This window comes from Nycticebus coucang, chromosome 14 (genome assembly GCF_027406575.1).
Source record: "Nycticebus coucang isolate mNycCou1 chromosome 14, mNycCou1.pri, whole genome shotgun sequence".
In the NCBI taxonomy this organism is placed as follows: domain Eukaryota; kingdom Metazoa; phylum Chordata; class Mammalia; order Primates; family Lorisidae; genus Nycticebus; species Nycticebus coucang.
In genome coordinates this window covers 78292817-78315780 of record NC_069793.1, presented here as the reverse complement: position 1 = coordinate 78315780, position 22964 = coordinate 78292817, and the positions used below count along the sequence as shown (strand labels likewise).

General features: G+C 38.3%; 1 protein-coding gene across 22 annotated transcripts in view; it reads left to right on the top strand.

Annotated features, from left to right (window-relative positions):
- The window catches only part of DLG2 (discs large MAGUK scaffold protein 2), a 2435891-nt gene that overhangs the window by 2222451 nt on the left and 190476 nt on the right, over positions 1-22964 (top strand). For all 22 annotated transcript variants that reach the window (XM_053560224.1, XM_053560234.1, XM_053560232.1 and 19 more), the window contains one exon: positions 11177-11291. In XM_053560224.1, coding sequence (XP_053416199.1) covers positions 11177-11291 — 115 coding nt within the window. The remainder of the gene's footprint in view (positions 1-11176; positions 11292-22964) is intronic.

Genomic DNA, 22964 nt, shown 5'->3' with positions numbered 1-22964 from the left:
GCAAGCAAACAGCCCTCAGAATGGGAGAAGATATTTGCAGGTTATGTCTCCGATAAAGGTTTAATAACCAGAATCCACAGAGAACTCCAACGCATTAGCAAAAAAAGAACAAGGGATCCCATCGCAGGCTGGGCAAGGGACTTGAAGAGAAACTTCTCTGAAGAAGACAGGCACGCGGCCTTCAGACATATGAAAAAATGCTCATCATCATAATCATCAGAGAAATGCAAATCAAAACTACTTTGAGATATCATCTAACTCCAGTGAGACTAGCCTATATCACAAAATCTCAAGACCAGAGATGTTGGCGTGGATGTGGAGAAAAGGGAACACTTTTGCACCGCTGGTGGGAATGCAAATTAATACATTCCTTCTGGAAAGATATATGGAGAACACTTAGAGATCTAAAAATAGAGCTGCCATTCAGTCCTGCAATTCCCCTAGTGGGCATATACCCAGAAGACCAAAAATCACATCATAACAAAGATATTTGTACCAGAATGTTTATTGCAGCCCTATTCATAATTGCTAAGTAATGGAAAAAGCCCAAGTGCCCATCGATCCATAAATGGATTAATAAATTGTGGTATATGTACACCATGGAATATTATGCAGCCTTAAAGAAAGATGGAGACTTTACCTCTTTGATGTTTACATGGATGGAGCTGGAACATATTCTTCTTAGTAAAGTATCTCAAGAATGGAAGAAAAAGTATCCAATGTATTCAGCCCTACTATGAAACTAATTTAGGGCTTTCACATGAAAGCTATAACTCAGTTACAACCTAAGAATAGGGGGAGGGGGGAAAGGGAGAGGAGGGAGGAGGGAGGTAGGTAGAGGGAGGGGGATTGATGGGATTATATCTGCCGTGCATCTTACAAGGGTGAATGTGAAACTTAGTAAATGTGGAATGTAAATATCTTAGCACAATAACTGAGAAAATGCCAGGAAGGCTATGTTAACGATTGTGATGAAAGTGTGTCAAACGCTTTGTGAAGCTAGTGTATGATGCCCCATGATCATATCAATGTACACAGCCATGATTTAATAAAAAATAAATAAAAAAACAAACAAGAAAAACAAACTTGGGTCAGATCTATCTCAGAGCCTTTAAAAAAATAATTTATTACACAAGGTTACTTTCGGTGGCCTGAAGAAACAAGCTTTGCCAAAGTTAGGAATTTTCTGTGCTAACTCTGTTTTGCAATAATCCTGATAATTAAAGAAAATCTGCCTTTATGAATCCATAAAACAAAGCTTGCATGAAGCCAAATTGAAATTTGATGTATCTAATTTTCAGAATTATATGCATATTGTATAAAATAGCTGATTAGGGATTCGGATTGTTGTTTGCCTTATAAAACTTATTTTATTTCACACGTTAAAGCATTCCTGAGTGTTTGGCTGAAGCCTCTTTAAAGGTTCACCAGTTAAGCTGCAGAAAATTGTTCTGGTCAAAACAAATAATCCCAATTCTATCTGAAAATAGAAAGGGAAGGTGGGAAGGAATTGTGAAGGACATACCTTAATTCAGTGCATTATTAAAATTATTTTAAGAGGTTGATCTGTTTAGCAGAAGGCTTGCCAAACTAAATAATCAATTTTCTTTCTCTGAAGTTTTTATTTAACTCATGCAATTCAGGAAACGTTTGATTTTAAACTTTATACCCTGTTGGTGGGACTGAAAGCTAGTACAACCTCTGTGGAAAGTTGTGGAGATACTTGTAAGAAGTAAAAGTAAACCTACCATTTGATCATCAAGCCCAGCAATCCCACTACTGGGCATTTACCACAAGAATAAAAGGATATGCTAAAAGAGAACACTTAACGCTTGCATGTTTATAACAGAACAATTCACTATTGCAAAGAAGTACCCACCAATATATGAGTGGATTAATAAAATGTGGTATATGTATACCATGGAGTATTTGTCAGACATTAAAAAAATGGTGATCTTGGGGGCTGGACAAAGTTACAAGACAGACTTTACCTAACAAATTCAATCAATATAACCTAAGTCTTTGTACTTTCAATGAATCCCAATCGATCAATCAATAAAACTCTAAAAAAAAAAATCACAAAAATAGGGTGGCACCTGTGGCTCAAAGGGGTAGGGCGCTAGCCCCATATGCCAGAGGTGGCGGGTTCAAACCCAGCCCTGGGCAAAACTGCAAAAAAAAAAAAAAAAAAAAAAAATCACAAAAATAAAAATAAGAAAATGGTAACCTAGTATCTCTTGTAACAACCTGGTCAGAGCTGAAGAACATTCTTCTGCGTGAATATAGCAAGAATGGAAAAACAAACACCACTGTACTCAATACCAAATTGAAACTAATTGATCAACACCTGTGTGCACATATGGCAGTAAAAACTCAGTGGAAATTAAGCAGATGGGATAAGGGATGGGTAAACTCACACCTAATGGGTAAAATGCACAATTTCTGGATGAAGAGCTCACTTGTGTCTTTGACTTCAAGTGTATAAAAGCAAACTAGGTAACTAAAACTTGGGTACCCTAAAAAATTCTGAAATTTAAAAAAAGCAAACATTTATATTGGCATTTATTAACTGATAACTATGTGACATACTTTCTGGCAAGTGTTAGGTATACAGAAAAAAATAGGATAATGTCTCTGTGCTCATCGTCCATCACTGAGTTATCAATACCCATGCATATCAAATGTAGTTGCACATCTTCCTTTGGGGAGTGTAGACAAGATAGTAAACTCCTCAGATTGTCTGGGATTTCTGGTTAGCATAGGATTCTGATGAATTTAGCTTGTAAACAATTTGTCTTCATCTGTCTGTCTCTCACACACATGTGCACATGCACACCGTGATTTTGAGCTGAAGTCAAACAACATCTGTAAATCTTTAACAGTGGAAAATTCCATGTCACCACTTCAACACAGAAGCAGGTTGGCACCTTGAGAGATCAGCTGTCAGGGGGTGAAGTAAAAGCTAGTAAAATCCTCAGGCAGAATAGCCTGGGGAGATGGACCGGAAATCCTCCCTGTGGCTAGGCTCAGCACTCTGACAGCCGGTGAGCATCCCAAGGCATATCTGGGAGGGAAGCCAGCCTTCTAAGGTAGTTTATAGCAGCACCCTCATGACTACTTGAAAAGCAGCCAAGGGAGTCTAGGGTACCTCTAAAACCTAAAGAGTGTCTATCTGGCTCTGAATACCAGTATGACTAGGTAAAGAAGAGGTGTTGAAATGGGAACCATTGAATATTTTCTGAACTCCAAGTAAACAAAATTATTTTTATATCATCTTATGAAAGAATTTCGCTTCCTGGACTTGAAGTATAAATAGTGTCCTATGCCTAATCCTCTTACACATGACTACTTGGTTAAGAGTCTTCTAGAAAGAACAGTAATAAATTTGTTTGAGATTTTCTAGTTTTAAACATTTTTAATTATCATATTACATTGATTATAAGACTCACACCTCCCCTTCTTTACAAAAACACAGTTCAGATTGTGAAATCAAAAGAGTCTTGTGTTCAACCTCTCCAAAAAACACTATTATCAATCAATGGTGCTTTTTAAAATCAATACTGCTTAGAATAATGAAAGTGAAGAACACAGTGTTAGATATTCAGAATGATAATGTGTAGTGGCAGGGATGATTTCCCCATTTTATAAATTAAGAAACAGTATCTCTGAATGGGTAAGGGATTTTCTCAACATCTTTCAGTTAGGACTCAAATCCAGAAACTCCAATTCTAGGGCTTTGAAACCCTAATTCCTCTTCTCATTCCATAAGTAACCAGATCATTTTTCACAAACATTTAACCTGACCCAGTTTGCCTGTCCATTGTAACATGGACCCTGTATTGGCTTCTCCCCACCATACTGCTAGCCTGTTACCTTCTAAAAAGCCATGGTCCTGCTCAAAGGGAACAGATATTTAAATAGCAGATGCTCTTTTTGTATTCATAAGAAATCAGAAAGTTAAAAACTGCCAAGTACCAGCCTGTGAGCCTCATTAGGTAAAAACCTAGGCGATAGATTTGGTATCCCTAGCAATTAGCATTGTGTGTGGCAGGTAATATATCCTGAAAAAAATGTTTGCTGAATAAATGAAAGGGGGATGTTTTGCCCAAAGAAATGGAAGCATTTAACATTGCTCACAGTACCTCAAACCTGGAGCAGTGATCAGATGCTATGCTAAGAATAAATGCAAACTGTTCCTGCTTCATTCTTCCCATATTCCCTTGCTGGGCTCTCGTGACAATGAGGGTCGTGTCCATGTGAACACTATTGTGACCCTAATAGCTTGCACATCATTGACATTTATTCCAGCCCTATGAGAAGGTGCCCTGAAGTTCAAATTTCCTTAGTTTATAAACCATACGGGGCTTCTAGTTCAAGTCTGTCTATTTAAAGCATCTCTAGTGTACAGCAGGTAGTCTCTTCAAATGAATTCCCCTGTCGTGAGGAAATAGAAAACTCTGCAGGAAAGCAGACTCTGTAGCTTGGATGTGCAGAATCCTATTTACAACCCAATGATCTTACCAGTTGTTGCTAAAGCTGCAAACATGTTCATAATGAGCAAATAAGAAGGGTGCTACCGTTGGCATTAGTAGCACTAAGGACCGCCCACGTCTTTGTCCTGACAGGAACTACCCCCACATTAGTAATGACAATAACTATCTTACAGGTATAAAATGCTTCATGTCAAATCTCATTTGGATTCTCACAACCACTATGTGAGGTGAATCTCACAATTTGCAGATGAGCAAAATGAGCTCAGTAACAACCCTAGGCCCCACAGGTGAGGTACGACAGAATTACCACTAAAGCTGGCCTTCTCCAGCCCAAGAGCTCCTAGCCCTATTCCCTCTGCTCTCTGCTTCCTCTAGTAATAGACAGTTGTGAGACCCCAGAGGAGGTCATGACTATGGAGGGGCATACCGCTCCCAGCTCACTGGAGGAGGGTGTGCCCATGGCCTCATGCTGTAGTTTAACCCACTGAGCGTACTGTTTCCTTCTCTCAGAATCAAGGGAAGCTGTCTGAGTCTTGAAGACATGAGCAGTTGGAGAGCTTTAATCAATCCAGACTAATCCTATTACATGAAACAACTCCAGCCTTCTCAGAGGAAGTATTACCTCCTTTGCTGTGTAAATGGTAGGACAGATTTGCATTCCTTATCTCATTGCTCACCTTTGACAAACTGCAAGGCAAACTGATCTGTGGCAGAGCCCCCACTCGCCATGCAGTGCATTATGTTCACACCCTCGCCCTTGCTCCATCCAAGTGTCCATCAGTAGCTCGAAGTCTTGAGATAATACTGATATATAACATCATTGATATTCCTGAAAATGGCAGCAGCTTTGGAGTTTGGGGGATCATTCGTTCTTCTGAGCTCCAAGTCACTATGAATTTATGATTAGCAGTTGCCTAGCAAGTGAGAAGTTACATCTGGTGCCAACTGTCCCAAAGTGTGGCTATCTGTGGCTCATTCATTTTTTACCTGGGAGAGATGTTAATTCATAATAGGCAGAATGAGACTGTAACAAGAGGCTCTAGGAGGGGACTCTGGTTTCCACGCTTCTTGGTATGGAAAAGGGTTATGATTTTTGCAGGTGATGAATAGGAATAGGTGATAAATTACACACAAAAAATAACAGGAGTAATTAATTGTCTATTATCAATCATTTAATTCCATCAGCTGTGTCTTATAATCTTCCCAATATATCTTGAAGTCAGTCCAATTATTATTACCATTTTACTTATGAGAAAATAGAGCTCAGAAAGGTTAATAACTTCCACAATAATAGTTAGTAGCAGAGCCAGGATCTTAACCCATCTATATAACTTAAATCTTGTATACTTACTACCTTTGATGCTCACCTTGCCAAATTAAATACCAAAACCCCAAATGAATGTACCTAGTCAGGAACAACCACCGAAGAATGTGGAGAAAGAACTAGCTGATGGTAATGTTTCATAAAGCTTCTCTGAAACACTTGCCTAGGAGTTGGATTTCAGTAGTTCGCTTCTTATTACAGAAGAAAACCTAAGAAACATAAAATAACACGTATGTTAAAAAGCATTTACCAGACACACATTTCATGCAAAGTAAGATAGCATAACATGCTGCTTCTTTGATATTGTTCTTCACCTCAGCATTATCATGTTTCGTCTTTTTGTCGTCAGTGTCCCATTCTGGAAGCAAATTCTTTCAGGTTCTGTCTTGTTCAAAACTATATGCCAGGTACCTAGTAGAATACTGTGTATACAGAAGGTAGAATCATAGACCCCGAAGGTTGGAAACAGATGAGTGAGGGATTCCCACTCTTTAAGGAGCTCATGGTAGAAGAAAGGAAAAGATCAACATGCACATAATTTATATGGTAAATGAAGGGAAGAGCAAAATTTTAAGAGAAAGGAGTAAAGAATTGAGGGGGCATTCCATTCTAAAGGAGACGCATGGCGATGTAATGGAAACAGTGGCTTCACAGAGATCCTAGCTCTATGTCCAATGAGCTCTATTCCCTAGTAGCTCTGTGACTTTGGTGAAGTTAGTTAACCTCTCTAAACTGCTGTTTTCTCACCTGCAAAATAGTGTACCTAAATCAGAACTTTTTTAGGAGAAATAATGTAATTTTTAATGCATGTAGTATAGATCCTAGCCCATTGCCAGTGTTCAGTAAACATGAATTCCCCTTTAGATGATAGACGATTGGAGCATTTCAAAATCTCGTTTGAATGTTCTCTTGAGATTTGGAATCAAGACAGTGGTAGGAATTTGACTGAAAAATATTCAAAAAGGGGAGAGGAAAGATATGAGCAAAGTATTAGAGGAAGGGAGAGAAATGGATATGGTAGTGTTAGGTTTTTCTTTTTTAACTTGTAAAAGAATGTAAATTTTAGTACCTTTATAAAGCATAAAAAAAGACAATCTATGTAGCTGGTTGCCTGTTTATTTCTAGAGCATTTCTAACTATAAACTTGTTTATCTCTGAGAAGTTGGAGATAGAACTCCCTTGCTATACATACACCATTTATATTTATAAACCCTGATTTTATTGTTTATTTGCTCTGATGAAATTAATTGTACCTGTATTTGTTTTATTTTTCCAAAAGGAGCAAGAATAGAGATAAGTGCTTTTGAATACAGAATCTATGATGAAAGTGTGTGTTGACGTAGGGAAATTGAAAACAGGATGGATTCCAAATAAGGCAAATTCAATATAAGTCATCCACAGTGAGGAATTTAAACACCATAGAATATGATATAGACCAAACATTTCAAAAGCATGGCAGAAAACACCTCGAGCATCTAGTGAGTCATACAGTAAGGCAAATACAATTTTTTATTGCAGCAAGTATCTTGCTGTGTTACATAAACCGTGGACCCTAATGGAGTGTTGATTGTGTTTACACAGCTTAAGTTTCCAGTGTACCATGTGACTAAGATGAGGGGATCACAGAGATCTTCTAGAGAACAATAAAAAATAATGAAGGGATTTGGAAGTAGCAGTGAATTGACAGAAATAGAACCTTGGAATTGAATACAGTAGCTGACCATAGCTGACCACCTCCCTACATTGACCACCTTCTTAAGTTGACCTAATTTTCATAGACCGGACATGCATCACATGTACGTATCAGTACAGTAGGCCGAGCTCCTTATGTTGACCAGTTTGTGACTGTCTTTGAGTAACAGTGAACTTACAGAGGTTCTACTACATTCAGTTTTGAAAAAAGTAGCACTAGAAGAGATGCATGCTGTCTTTCTTCATTGCAAAAACATAACATTAAGAGTGGGCAATTTCAGTACCTGCAGCTATTTTATAGCTGATTTCATCTAATGATTCTGCTTACTCCCTCATTCTTCATTCCTTCAGAGAATGTTCACTGAGCACCTATTATTAAATGCCTCTCTGCACATCAGACACTATGTTAGCAGCAGGGTACTCCCAGGAGAATGAGACACAGCTGCTAACCTCAGAGAGCTCAGTTGAAGGGAACCACAGACAACTACACACGTAATTGTGAGTTCATGTGATAAATCCTATAAAGTAGGTAAGTGGTTCAATGAGAATTGGGACTGGCACTGACTTGGGTGCTTAGGGGTAAACACTTAACAGGTGAGAGTTCATGCTTTTATTTAAGCTGGGCAGCAAATTCATCCAAGTTGTAAAGGAGAGAGTCCTTCTCTAGGATTACCCTATCCTACCCTAGATAGGAGCCAACACATGGTATTCAGCCAGTGTCAATGTGGAGCTCAGATCAGAAGAAGCCAGGAATTCCTGCTCTCCTTCCCAGACCAGACCATTTTCTTCTCTGAGAAATACAAATGGCAGTTGTATGATTTTTGTGCCATGTCATGACCAGTACCTCCATTTCCAGTGCTCTACTAGTCTGCCATGCTGTGCAGTATGCACTGAGATTTCTGTTTATGTTAATAAAAACAAAAAGCTAGACAAGCTCAAATATCTAATCATAAGGAGATTAACTAAATTTTAATCTATGAAATGCAATTAAGGATCTTAAAAAATTATTTTTGTGTGTTTGGTAGATGGCAGGGGAAGATAGAGTTACACTCTTAAAACGGGACAAAAAAAGTCTTAGCACAATAGTTATGGTCTCCTGTGGTGGTAGGTGTGTGCACAGACACAAACACACAAATGTGGGCAGCACACAACCATAGCTGGACCTCTAGGGTAAGCTGCAGGGAAGGGAAGCAGTGAGAAAAGAGGAGAGGAAGGCAGATGGGAAAAGACAACCTCTTAATTCTTTTTTTTAGACAGAGTCTCAAGTTGTTGCCCTGGATAGAGTGCCGTGGCATCACAGTTTACAGAAATCTAAAACCCTTGGGGTTAAGCAATTCTCTTGCCTTGGCCTCCCAAGTAGCTGGGACTACAGGCACCTGCCACAGTGCCCGGCTATTTTTTGTTGTTGTTGTTGTTGCAGTTGTCATTGTTGTTTTAGCTGGCCTGGGCTGGGTTCCAACCCCTCAGCCTCAGTGTTTGTGGCCGGCACCCTACCCACTGAGCTATGGGAGCTGCCAACCTCATAATTCTTATCCTGTGTTCTATATAGTTCAAATTTTTACAACATCCAAGAAACTCACTTTCAAATTTAAAAAATAAGTGAGAAAATGCCCATAAAGAATTAAGCATAGTGTCTGCCATATGACCAGCAGTAAATGTTAATTGACCCTTTTAGGGTAGAAAGATAATATGACTTGTTCAAATGATTTAGAACTACATACAGCATTCTATCAGTGGTTTTAAATAAGTGTCTTCTCTCTCTGGTAAAATGGAATGAAATAAATTTTAATTTCTATTTTTAAAAGATCTTGGGTTAATTATGTAGTTAAATATGTGTGCTGCTTATTTAATCATTTAGGACTTAATTATTAAAAACTATGTTTTAGCAAGAAGCTTTCCAAATATGGATAATACCAGACTCTGCTAAAGCACCAGAAATTCCCAGCTAGCTTATGACTTTTAAGAATACTGAACTTTAAAAATATCTAACAGAGTTTATTATCCTGTTGTCTATTTATTGTTGAAATCTAAGGTCAAATCTTTTAGGAAAACTCTCCCTACAATGACCAATAGATACTCAGTAAATTAAAGTTAAATGTAATTTTATGGAGCTTTTTGTTATAAGCAATTTGAAACACTCTGTAAATAGATCATCTTTTATTATATTCATTTAGTCATCCTTGTTTTTCATGAACACTGTGAATAAATTGAACTGAAAATCAAATTGTTTTTTGAAAAGAGAACCTCTATTAAAATTCTTCATGGTGAGTTTCTTTGTAATTAAAAAAGCCATTTATAATTTGAATTAACATTTTCAAATGTATCTGTGGGTAAGTTCAGCCTACTGAGTTTTCCTAAAGCATGACACGTTTTGCCAAGGAAATGATAGAAAAGTTTCTAGGTTGTGATCAAAATTATTAAAACTTCATACTCCATCTTTACAAAAAATAGAAAAATTAGCTGGGCATTGTGGCACATGTTTGTAGTCTCAGCTACTCAGGAAGCAGAGGCAGAAGGATTGCTTGACCCCAGGAGTGAACTAGGCTGCCGCCATGGCACTCTAGCCTGGGCAACAAGAGTGAGATTCTGTCTCAAATAGCAAGAATAATAATAAAAACAAAACTTCAAAAGCTGTTTCCTTTTTTTGTACTCTTTGTGTTAATAAGTATCTAAAAACCTATTTGTGCTTTTTAATTTTTATTGGATTGACATGCCAAAAATATTGATTCTATGAAGAAGTAGCAATGATACCTATACTTCTTTGATATTTTATACCCATTTATTTTTTTCAAGTTTGAATGTTTCTGAAATGTATTTAATGTGATTGTGTTTTCTACCCCTATTTTTAACCCCAATCTCCTGAGAAGCTTATTTAAATATAAGTGCATCTTAGAATTGATGAAATTTGGCATGTGGACAAAGTTACGGGGACAAATGAAAGTATGACTCCCAAATGGTCAATTTCTGGCAGCACCTGCCTTAGAAAAAATCCTATTTAAATTAGAGGGCACATTTTATACAATTTATCAACAAAACTTGATTCTCTGGTCCATCAGACTAAGGGTAGTAGACACCTTTCAATACCCCATAGAATTGGAAGTACCATAGACTGTTTTTTCTTTGTTGTTGTTATTTTGGATTTTTTTGCACATCCACACTCTCTCTTTATAAATTAAGCTTTTATAAATTTTGAGAGTGTTGTAGGTTCACATGCAGTTGTATGAAGTAACACAGGGAAGTCCTATGTGTTCTTTACTCAGTTTTCAATTGTATCACATGTGCATTTGCCTATATCTACCTCTACTGGTAAGATAGAAAACATTTCTATCAGTAAAAGGACACATTGTGTTCCCTGTTTATAATCACATCCATCTCCCTCTGTCCCGGTACTCCCACATCCTCCCTTACCACTTTCCACCCTCCTGTGACCATTTACAGAGTACAAATTTGATGGCAGCATGTTTTCTAGGTAACTATTAGAAAGTAACTGATTTTTTTTTTCTCCACTTGTGAATGTCTATGAATAAATGACCGTGAGCGGGCATATCCTTTTTGAGTTGGGCATCTCCATGTTGTTTGGTGAAGGAACCAACAGTAGCAGTGCAGGGCTGCCTCTGACTTTCTGAAGGTACAGAACCAAATTTACTGTCTTTGCTTCCGTTCCCAGATTACGCTCGATTTGAGGCCAAAATCCATGACCTACGAGAGCAGATGATGAACCACAGCATGAGCTCCGGGTCTGGGTCCCTACGAACCAATCAGAAACGCTCCCTCTATGTCAGGTAGGTGGTGGAGAACTTTTTCCTCTGATCTGTATTTTGGGAGCAATCCAGCTGAGAAAACCAAGGCAATCAATGGAACTTGTGTTCTACTTAATAGAACTTGTGTTCCAATGAACCCATGCTTATCAGTACACTGCTGAAAGACTTCATGTTTAACATTTGGAAAAAACTTTGAAATGTTAGTAGGCTAAATTTTTTAAAGATGTCTGCTCTTATCAAATTATTCTTTGATGAAGTTATAATTCAGGGTTGCAATGAGAATAATAATATAAATTTATTTATATTAATATAAAATATAAATATAAATAATATAATAGTAATCTATAAATTGCAATGAAAATAATGAGAAGAGATATTTTCATTTCTGATAAAACTTAAATTGAATACATGGACCAAAACCCTGGAAATTTGTTCACCATCAGCATGAAAATGTTATCATCTAACCTACTTGATATTGATTTCATTAACTTTGGTATATTGATTTGATATTAGCAGTATTCATCTAAAGAGTTACAGGGTGGCGCCTGTGGCTCAGTCGGTAAGGCGCGGGCCCCATATACCGAGGGTGGTGGGTTCAAACCCGGCCCCGGCCAAACTGCAAAAAAAAAAAAAAAAAAAAAAAAAAAAGAGTTACGTAATTTTTTCTAAAAAGTCTTAGAGTAAAGACTTTCTTCTGTGTCATATGGTTACCAGTTGTTTCTTACACCATCAAAGTTAATTGTTCCTTCACTGACAAAACTCATTTATTTATCACAAAAAAATTGATCGAACTGAAATTCCTCCCAGCCTATCATCCCTGTAGTCACCTTTTTAGTAAAATCCATCAACACTCAACTGTGATAGGCTTCTTTCCCTAGCAAAAGCCTCCTATACCACTCCCAACTTCATCAGTGCTGATTGTACTTTTTTTTTATTGTTAAATCATAACTGTGTACATTAGTGCAATCAAGGGGTACAATGTGCAGGTTTCATATACGATCTGAAATATTCTCATCAAACTGTTCAACGTAGCCTTCATGGCATTTTCTTAGTTATTGTATGTAGACATTTGTATTCTGCCTTTAGTAAGTTTCGCCTGTACCCATTCTAAGATGCACTGTAGGTGTGGCCCCACCCAGAACCCTCCTTTCACCCTAACCTTCCCCCTCCCTTCCCCTTCCTTGTTCCTTTCCTCATAGTCTTGTGCTATAGTTGGGTTATAGCCTTCATGTGAAAGCTATAATTTAGCTTCATAGTAGGGCTGAGTACATTGGATATTTTTTCTTCCATTCCTGACATACCTTGCTAAGAAGAATATGTTCCAGCTCCATCCATGTAAACATGAAAGAGGTAAAGTATCCATCTTTCTTTAAGGCTGCATAGTATTCCATGGTATACATGTACCATGATTTGCTAGTCCATTCGTGGGTCGATGGGTACTTGGGCTTCTTCCATGATTTAGCAATTATGAATTGGACTGCAATAAACATTCTGGTACAGATGTCTTTGTTATATTGTGACTTTTGGTCTTCTGGGTATAAACCTAGTAAAGGAATTATAGGATCGAATGGCAGGTCTATTTTTAGGTCTCTAAGTATTCTCCAAACATCCTTCCAGAAGGAACGTATTAGTGTACATTCCCACCAGCAGTGTAGAAGTGTGCCCTTTTCTCCAAATCCACGCCAACATCTCTGGTTTTGGGATTTTGTTATGTGGGCTACTCTTACTGGGGTTAGGTGATATCTCAGAGTAGTTTTGATTTGCATTTCTCTGATGATTAAGGATGATGAGCTTTTTTTCATGTGTTTGTAGATCATGTGTCTGTCTTCTTTAGAGAAGTTTCTCTTCAAGTTTCTTGCCCACCCTGGGATGAGATCACGTGTTCTTTTCTTGCTAATACGTTGAGTTATCTGTGGATTCTGTTTATTAGACCTTTATTGGAGGTATAACCTGCAAATATTTTCTCCCATTCTGAGGGCTGTCTGCTTGCTTTACTTACTATGTTCTTGGCTGTGCAGAAGCTTTTTATTTTGATCAGGTCCCAGTAGTGTATTTTTGATACTGCTTCAATTGCCTGGAGAGTCCTCAAAAAATATTCACCCAGGCCGATTCCTTTAAGAGTTTTCCCTGCACTTTCTTCAAGTATTTTTATAGTTTCATGTCTTAAATTTAAATATTTTATCCTGTGAGAGTCTATCTTAGTGAATGGTGAAAGGTGTGGGTCCAGTTTCAATCTTCTACAGGTTGCCAGCCAGTTCACCCAGCACCATTTGTTAAATAGGGAATCTTTTCCCCACTGAATGTTTTTAATTGGCTTGTCAAAGATCAAATAACGGTAAGTAGCTGAATTCATCTCTTGGTTATCTATTCTGTTCCAGACATCTACTTCTCTGTTTTTGTGCTCAGGTCTGGTAGTGTGATTCTTCCTGCTTTGTTTTTATTGCTGAGTAATCTTTTGGCTATTCGAGGTTTTTTCTGATTCCATATAAAATGAAGTATTATTTTTTCAAGATCTTTAAAATATGACCATGGAGCTCTAATAGGAATTGCATTAAAATTATATATTGCTTTGGGTAGTATGGACATTTTAACTATATTGATTCTTCCCAGCCATGAGCATGGTATGTTTTTCCATCTGTTAACATCTTCGGCTATTTCTTTTCTTAGCGTTTCATAGTTCTCTTTGTAGAGATCTTTCACATCCTTTGTTAGGTATACTCCCAACTATTTCATCTTCTTAGGCACTACTGTGAAAGGAATAGAGTCCTTGACTATTTGTTCGGCTTGGTTATTGTTGGTATATATAAAGGCTACAGATTTATGGGTGTTGATTTTGTAGCCTGAGACATTGCTATATTCCTTCATCACTTCTAAAAGTTTTGTAGTAGAATCCCAGTGTTTTCCAGATATACGATCATATCATCTGCGAAGAATGAAAGTTTGATCTCTTCTGACCCTATGTGGATACCCTTGATCGCCTTTTCTTTCCTAATTGCAATGGCTAAAACTTCCGTTACAATGTTAAAGAGCAATGGAGACAATGCGCAACCTTGCCTGGTTCCTGATCTAAGTGGAAATGATTTCAATTTAACTCCATTCAATACGATATTTCCTGTGGGTTTGCTGTAGATGGCCTCTATCAGTTTAGGAAATGTCCCTTCTATGCCAATTTTCTTAAGTGTTCTGATCATGAAGGGATGCTGGATATTATCAAAAGCTTTTTCTGTGTCAATTCAGAGAATCATATGGTCTTTATTTTTTAGTTTGTTTATGTGTTGAATTACATTTATAGATTTATGTATATTGAACCAGGCTTGAGACCTTTGGATAAATCCCACTTGGTCATGATGTATAATTTTTTTGATGTGTTGTTGGATTCTGTTTGTTAGGATCTTATTGAGTATTTTAGCATCTATATTCATTAGTGATATTGGTCTATAATTTTCTTTTCTTGTTGGGTCTTTCCCTGGTTTGGGGATCAAGGTGATGTTTGCTTCAGAGAATGTTTTGGGTAATATTCCTTCTTTTTCTTTATTTTGGAACAGGTTTAGTAATATAAGTACTAGTTCTTCTTTAAAGGTTTTATAGAATTCTGATGTAAAGTCATCTGGTCCTGGGCTTTCTTTTTTAAGGGAGATTTTGTATAGTTGATGCTATTTCAGAACTTGATATAGGCCTGTTCAACATTTCCACTTCATTCTGTCTAAGTCTTGGTAGGTGGCGTACTTCCAGGTATTGGTCGATTTCTTTCAGATTTTCATATTTCTGAGAGTAGAGTTTCTTGTAGTATTCGTTAAGGATTTTTTGAATTTCTGAGGGGTCTGTTGTTATTTCATTGTTAACCATTTCTGATTGATGAAATTAGAGATTTTACTCTTTTTTTCCTGGTTAGGTTGGCCAAAGGTTTATCTATTTTATTGATCTCTTCAAAAAGCCAACTTTTGGATTTATTTATCTATTGTGTAATTCTTTTGTTTTCAATTTCATTTAATTCTGCTCTGATTTTGGTTATTTCTTTTCTCTTGCTGGGTTTAGGGTTGGAGTGTTCTTCCTTCTCCAGTTGCTTGAGATGTCCCATTCAGTTAATAACTTCCTCTCTTTCTGTTTTCTTGAGGAAGGCTTGCAGTGCTATAAATTTCCCTCTTAGGACTGCCTTTGCATTATCCCAGAGTTTCTGATAATTTGCATCTTTATTGTTGTTTTGTTCCCAAAATTTGGTGATTTCCTTCTTAATCTCATCTCTAACCCATCTATCCTTCAGCGTAAGGTTGTTTGGCTTCCATGTTCTTGTATGGGTATGCAGGTTCCTGTTGTTATCGAGTTCAACTTTTATTCCATGATGGTCTGAGAAGATGCAAGGAATAATTTCTATTTTTTAAAATTTGGTGAGGTTAGATTTGTGGCCTAGGATGTGGTCGATTTTGAGTATGTTCTGTGGGCTGATGAGAAGAATGTGTATTCAGTTTTGTTGGGGTGAAATATTCTGTAGATGTCTGTTAAGTCCAGATATTGAATGGTTGAGTTTAAATCTAAAATTTCTTTGCTTAGCTTCTTTTTGGAGGATCTATCCAGCACTGCTAAAGGGGTGTTAAAATCTCCAACTACTATGGAATGGAGGACATCAAGTTGCTCATGTCTGTTAGAGTTTCTCTAATAAATTGAGGTGTGTTCTGGTTAGGTGCATAAATATTAATAATTGAAATCTTATCATATTGATTATTACCTTTATGAAATATGAAGTGTCCATTCTTATAGGATTGCAACGCCTGCTTTTTTCTGCTTTTCATGTGCCTGGAGTATAGATGACCATCCCTTCACCTTGAGTCTATATTTGTCTTTTAATGTAAGATGAAATTCTTGTATGCAGCAGATATCTGGCTTGAGTTTTTGTATCCAGTCAACTAACCTGTGTCTCTTTAGAGGACAATTTAAACCATTCGCGTTAATTGAGAATATTGATAAGCCTTTCGAGAGTCCAGTGGACACTTTTAATCCTTTTGTGACTGTGGAAGTTGGAATTTGATCAAAATTTTCTGGGTGGGTTTACTTTTGTGGTGGAGGATTACGTTGGTCTTTAATGAGAAGAATAGGTCTGAGAATATCCTGGTGAGCTGGTTTCATTATGGCAAATTTCTTCAACATGTGAATGTCATTGAAGTATTTAATTTGTCCATCATAAATGAAACTTAGTTTAGCTGGGTACAGGATCCTGGGTTGAAAGTTATTTTGTTTTAGGAGATTAAAAGTCAATGATCATCCTCTTCTAGCTTGAAAGGTTTCAGCAGAGAGATCTGCAGTTATTCTAATATTCTTGCCCTTGTAGGTGGTGGTTTTCTTTTGTCTTGCTGCTTTCAGAATTTTCTCCTTCATATTAACTTTAGTAAAATTGATTATGATGTGTCTGGGAGAGGTCTTATTTGGGTTGAGTCGTGCTGGAGTTCTGAAACTGTCTTTTATCTGAATTTCAGAATCTCTTGACATGTCTGGAATGTTCTCCTTCATAATCTCATGGAGAAGAGACTCTGTGCCTTGTGAAGTCACTTTGTCTCTTTCCGGGACCCCTATAAGACAAACATTGGTTTTCTTTGAATTATCCCAGAGGTCTCTAAGACAGTGATCTGTTATTGCCCTCCATTTCTCTTCCTCTTTGAGAATTTGAGAGCATTTGAAAGCTTTGTCTTCAATGTCAGAAATCCTTTCTTCTTGCTCCATTCTGTTACTGGGGGATTCTACTGTGTTTCTCAGGTCTTCGCAGGCTGCAACTTCTTGTCTCAATGTGTCAAAATCTTTGGTCATTTGGTCTTTGAATTCGTTGAATTCTTGAGGTATCTTTTGGATATCCAAGATACTGCTTGGAATTCTAATTCAATCTTATTTGCTATCCAGATTCTGAATTCGATTTCTGACTTCTCAGCTATTTGTTTGTGCATGGGATCTTGTGCTGTGTCTGCCCCATTGATCCTTGGGGGAGTTGATTTACTCTGATTATTCATATTGCCAGAGTTTTTCTGTTGATTTTGCCTCATGATTGTTTTTCACCGTTGCCTTTGGCCGTCCTCAGAGTTGGGGAGGTGTCTCTCCAAGATTAGACCCCAGCAGTATCACTCTATTGTTGCTGGATCTTTGTAGGGAATGACCCTGTGTAGTTCCTGTGGGGCTGCCTCAGCCAGAGAGTTCTGGTTGTGGAGGCAGCTCCGGAGTGTGACACACCTGGATCTAGCAACAGGGCGGGAGGTGGTGCGTATGGTTCTGGGAGTGCCTGGCACCTAGTGACTTTGGCACAGAAAGCCCAAGGCTGTAGCAGTTTCTGGCCAGGAGAAGGGTTCTGCGCAGAGGCAGGGAGGGCTCCAGAGAGCACACGGGTACCAGAGTCCTTGGCCAGACAAACGGGCTGGTGTGGAGGCAGGGAGGGTATATTAGGGAGGACAGAGCATTGCACGGCTCCTGCTGTTCCTTGTCAGGGCATGCGGAGGCCCAGCTGGCGCAGGTCACAATTTGGAGGTCGTGGTGCAGCTCTTATGGAGGTCTGGGAGGTGCCAAGCCCAGGATTTTAAGGTTGCTATGAGCTGTGATCCCACGGCACTCTACCAAGGGCAACAGCCCTAGGCTCCAGTGTGCCAAAACCAGTCTCATTCTGCCTCTGAGGGTTAAGGTTATAAGGCAGCTCAGTCCCTGCCTTTAGGCTGCTCAGTCACTAGGTTACTAGCTCCCTCCGGATCCTTGCTCTGTGACCCCGAGGGCGGAGCTTGCCAGGGCAGTTCTCTCACAATGACTCCCTGTGGCCCACAGCCGAACACTATTAGCTCCGTCCATCTCAGCGGCTCCATCTGGGGCCCTAGACAATGCCCAAAGTTCTCTGCAGTCTTGCTGAAGCTCTCCCCAAGGCAATTCAACTGAGTGCCAAGTCCAAAAATACCCAAACAGTTCACAGGTAAGGCCTTTCCAGTTTGCAGTCTCACTGCTGCTTGTACTTACAGTTGCCAGCAGGATTATGTTGATTGAACACATGCAATCACTTTCCAGTTTTCCATTGATTTTGTCCTCCTCTTGGGGTCCAGAAGTCTCTTTGTGATTCTCTGTATCCTCAAAGGGATGATTATAGGCAGATCCCACCAGCCAGCGATGCCTGGAGTCTTACCTCCCCAGACTCATGGTATCCAGTTGCAGGGAAGCTGGTACTCAGCCATCATCTTGGTCCACCTTGCTGATTGTACTTTTAAAAGTAAGTACTCATAGCTAAAAGGAGGAACGTGATGCCTAGTTAATGTTCAAAATGAATCTACACACCATATGGAGGAACCATGCCCATCCTCATTGTATTTTTCATTCCTCATTCTGGAAGCTGAGGTCCTATCCTCCTTATGCAAAACTTCACTTTCTTTTCCTGGCATGAGTTGTGTGTACATACCATATGATGTACTTAGGTTGAACTCGTCTTGTTGGTTCTACTTTGGCTATAAAATTATGTTGTGTGTGTATTAGGTAGGCACAGTTGGGGAAGAGAGCAAGAGTCTGGAAGGCAAAGGTGCTCAAGGGCCTTGATTTGCTGGCCAACCTGAGAAGCATAGAGTCTTTTCTTATTCCATGGAGTTTCAGTACCGTAGAAGCCCTGAGATTTAACAAATGATCAAATAGACTATTAACCATCCAAATTTGGCCAACTGCATTTCACAAGATTATTTTGACACACTTCATTATAATCTGTGGAAGAAGCTAGCAAGAACTACCCAAGAACATGTCTTGTAGTGACATTACAAATACAGTGGAAAGTTAATGAACCCTTTGGTGGCTATTTCTGTTCTCTTCACTTTTGTTGAGTTGCTGATCTTTGTGATACAGAATTATTTCCAAATCTCAAAATCTTTTAGTCTTGAGTAGAAAATTAGAAAAATCCAACTGAGTTAATAGGATAGATATAAAACAGCTAATGCAATTGAAATTGTTCTATAGAATAAAACTGGAAGGAAAAATGACCAAATTATTGATATCTTATTAAAAAATAGAATATGTAAAGATGATATTAATGGCACTAAAAGAAATTGCTGAAAATATGTTGGTAATAGCTTTAATGAAGGTGTGTAAGACTAGGAAAATTAAATGAAGTGATATGATATTATGTAAAACTAATATTTATTTGAAAGAGTAGTGTTAATTAGAATCAAACCCTTATGCCCTAAAAGGTAAAAAAAGATTAAAAAGTAAAAAAAAAATAAATAAAAAAAAGGTCAAAAAGTATAGCATAGAGAAAATATGAAGAATTAAAATAATAAAGTGATAGTTGGTGATTGTATTGAATGAGACGCAAAAATACTTGACACTTCATGGAAAATTCCCATGGTTTTTGATTTCCGAATGTTCGATTATTATTATTTTTTTTTTACTTTAAAGTATTACAGGGGTATAAATATTTCTGGTTACATGATTGCTTTTATAACGATTGAGTCATGGTTATAAGTGTGCCCATCACCCAGATAGTGTTCCTTGTACCTGTTAGGTAGGTTTTCACCCTCCTCCCACTCCCTGATTGATTTCCACTGAGTTTCACTTCCTTCTATGCACATGTGTGCTCATTGGCTAGTTGTAATCCAGTGTTCAATTATTTTTATCCAGTACCTAGAAGGCTGACCTAAGAATCTAAATGACTCAAAGAGACATAGAATTGGAATATAAGCCATACATATAGCAAAATCAGAGGGAAAAACCTTACAAGAGCCCCTGGCCTTGTTCTCATACAATGTGATAAAAATAGACCCCCAAAATTTGTTTTTATTTTTTTTATTGTTGGGGAATCATTGAGGGTACAAAGAGCCAGGCTATATGCTTGTATTTGCTGGATGAAGTTCCTTGAGTAATAATAGTGTCCCACCCCCAAGAGGTGTAGAACAAAAAATTTTAAAAAGGGGGAAAAAAAGCAAGAACATGAAATGAACTAGCAAGACCTAAAAGAAATCTTTACCAGAGGGTATTCAGCAGCTTTATATCTTTGCCTTTTTTTAAAAAAAACATATGCCAGTTTTGACTGTATGATTTTCATAGAGATGTTTGCTTTATCTAAAGCACTCAAGTGGGACCAGTGCCAGGTGGTTGTGCTTATTTTAGAACCTCAACTACTTGCTCTGTCCTCTGATTGTATGTGGTATAAATGTGAGATGATGAACACATCTCTTTAATCTGAGAATGACATGCTGGAGTATTATTCTCCTCATTTCGCTTTGCTTTATGTAATTCTGGAGCTGGAAGGCACCTTAGCTATCATCACATCCACAGTTTAATTTACAGAAGAAAAAGGGAGGCCCTAAGAGAGAAGAGACTTGCCTGGGCTCCCAGAGCTATCTGCATCAGAGTCAGCTATCCTACCCCTCTCCCGTACTTCTCCCACATTACCCCATCTCCCTAGGACTCAGATACTGGGTGTCAGCTATTGAAGGACTTTAGCTATGATTCCCAATCTGTGTCTGTCTGCCCAGCCCCTGACTCTTAAAAAATAGGTTAGCTGAGAGGAGAAATTCAAACACAAACTTCTTTGAGCTTTTTAAATAGGATAAACTGTGCTGTAGAACATATGGGAATTCCTTGGTATTATTCACATTTTTCTGTGAACCCAAAACCTTAAATTAGAAAATAAGCAGCTTCTTTGTTCAGTGATGACCAATTTAGCTGACTTAGTAAAATATTTGCCTGCACCACAAAACCACTCTTCCTCTTGGACTTATTTCCTCTACCCTTCTCATACACACACCACACACACAAACACACACACGCACACGCACCCACACACACACTCTCTTGTGTGCACACTCCCAACCCAGCCCTGCTCCTGCAGTGTCAGAGAGGACCTGTCTTCTCAGGATCTTGCAGAAGCTGTCCTCCTTCCCCCACTGGAAATGATCCATCCATATGGTAGCAATTTGTCTGTCTGAAGTCTTAAAGGGAGGGAGAGGTAACCTGGACTATTTGAGCCAGGCAGTATTTTGAATTTGAACCAACCCTTTCCATTTTCCAATCTAGTTGTAATTATTTTCCCTCTTTTCCTCTTTTTTGTGATGTGATGAAAGTACTTTGGTAGTGCTGTCCAAGTGAAATTGATTGTTGCCGATGGTAACACTGCATAGGTTGTATGGACATGATGGAGATGTGTTGATTTAATGTGCTAGTAGTATTGTGTATTTCCTATACTGTGAAACATAGTTGTAGAAATTTGAAAGCAAATAAAGTGTAAAAATATTAATAAAATGTTTTCAAAATTCTCCACAAGTACATTATCAATTCTTCAAACGCAGATGCACTGAGGCTCCTGAGCTACTGGAATCTAGATTTTGGTGTGTATATTTTAAGGCTCTCCATGTGGGCAGAGGGCGTAGGCAACTGCCTAGGTAAAGTGTTTATGAGCTCATGAAGATCTCCCTGCCCCTACAATATGCCCTTTCCTTCTTACCTACCAGCTGGGAAACAGCTGGTATAATACAGAACAAGGCTTTTCCTGCTACGAATCGAGATGTACCTTTATAATCTAAATGCTATTAAGAAAGAGCTGAGATGTAGGGGATTAAATTTAAACAAAAAATATAAATGCCTAAAGAACAATCCTTTCTTCTGATGGAGAGTCAGAGTGTGTAGGACAATGGGAGAATGGGGAGGGCAAGAAAAAACGGCAAGTAGGTCCACTAATGGGAGTAGCATTCAAGGTCACTAGAAAAAAGGTAAAAGGAAAGCTTGGTCCATGTTCACTTGAGAGTTGAAGCATTATAACTTCTCTGTTGTGAATGTTGGTTTAAGAGTCAGTGATATGTCAATGATGAGTGGTAGCAGAATAGGAAAAAAACACTACTTGAATTCAGAGTCACTTTTCTTTCTTAATATCTTACTGGGAAAAGGAAGTGGGAAGGACCATGATTAGGTACCCAGAACAGGTTAATTGGATGAAGTGGAAAGTATGAACAAAGTCTAGATTTGAGAAACCAGAAGGCAGTGGATAGAGCATTGCAAAGTCCAGTTGGGCAGCATGAACCTGAGAACTCATGTGCCCGAGCTTATCTCCTGACTTCACTTAACAGTTACAACAGTACCACAACACAGATGTGGTTTTAATCCCTATTCTACAGAGAAGAAGAAAGAAACTTACAGAAGGCAATAGAGGTTTTTAAATAACCTGCACAAAATGCCATGTGGCTGAGCTAGATTATTATTTTTTTTTTTTTTTTTGCAGTTTTTGGCCAGGTCTGGGTTTGAACCGCGCCAACTCTGGCATATGGAGCAGGCTCCCTACTCCTTTGAGACACAGGCGCCACCCCTGAGCCAGATTCTTTACCCAACTATGTGTCTCACCAAAGCCCATGCATTAAAAATGAAATTAATCTTGGGGGGGGGCAATCGTTGAATTCCTATTGATAGAACTTGTGTTTGTTTTATAGTTAATACTGATTTCCTCAAGAGAGACCTGGCGTCTAGTCCAGAATTCATAACTTATCATTACGAATAATTATAATTATATACAGCTTGTTGGCTAAAACTTGAGTCTCACTTATAAAATGGACATAATATCTAGTTTATAGGCTTGTTGTTAGGATTAAATTAAACCCAGTCTGTGAAAGAACCTACCATATAGGACTTGCAAGGTAAGGGGGAGGTCCCTTTATACCTTCATGTACTTGGAATCTGCCCCCTAAGCTGGTGCCTCCCTCATGGCAGAATAGA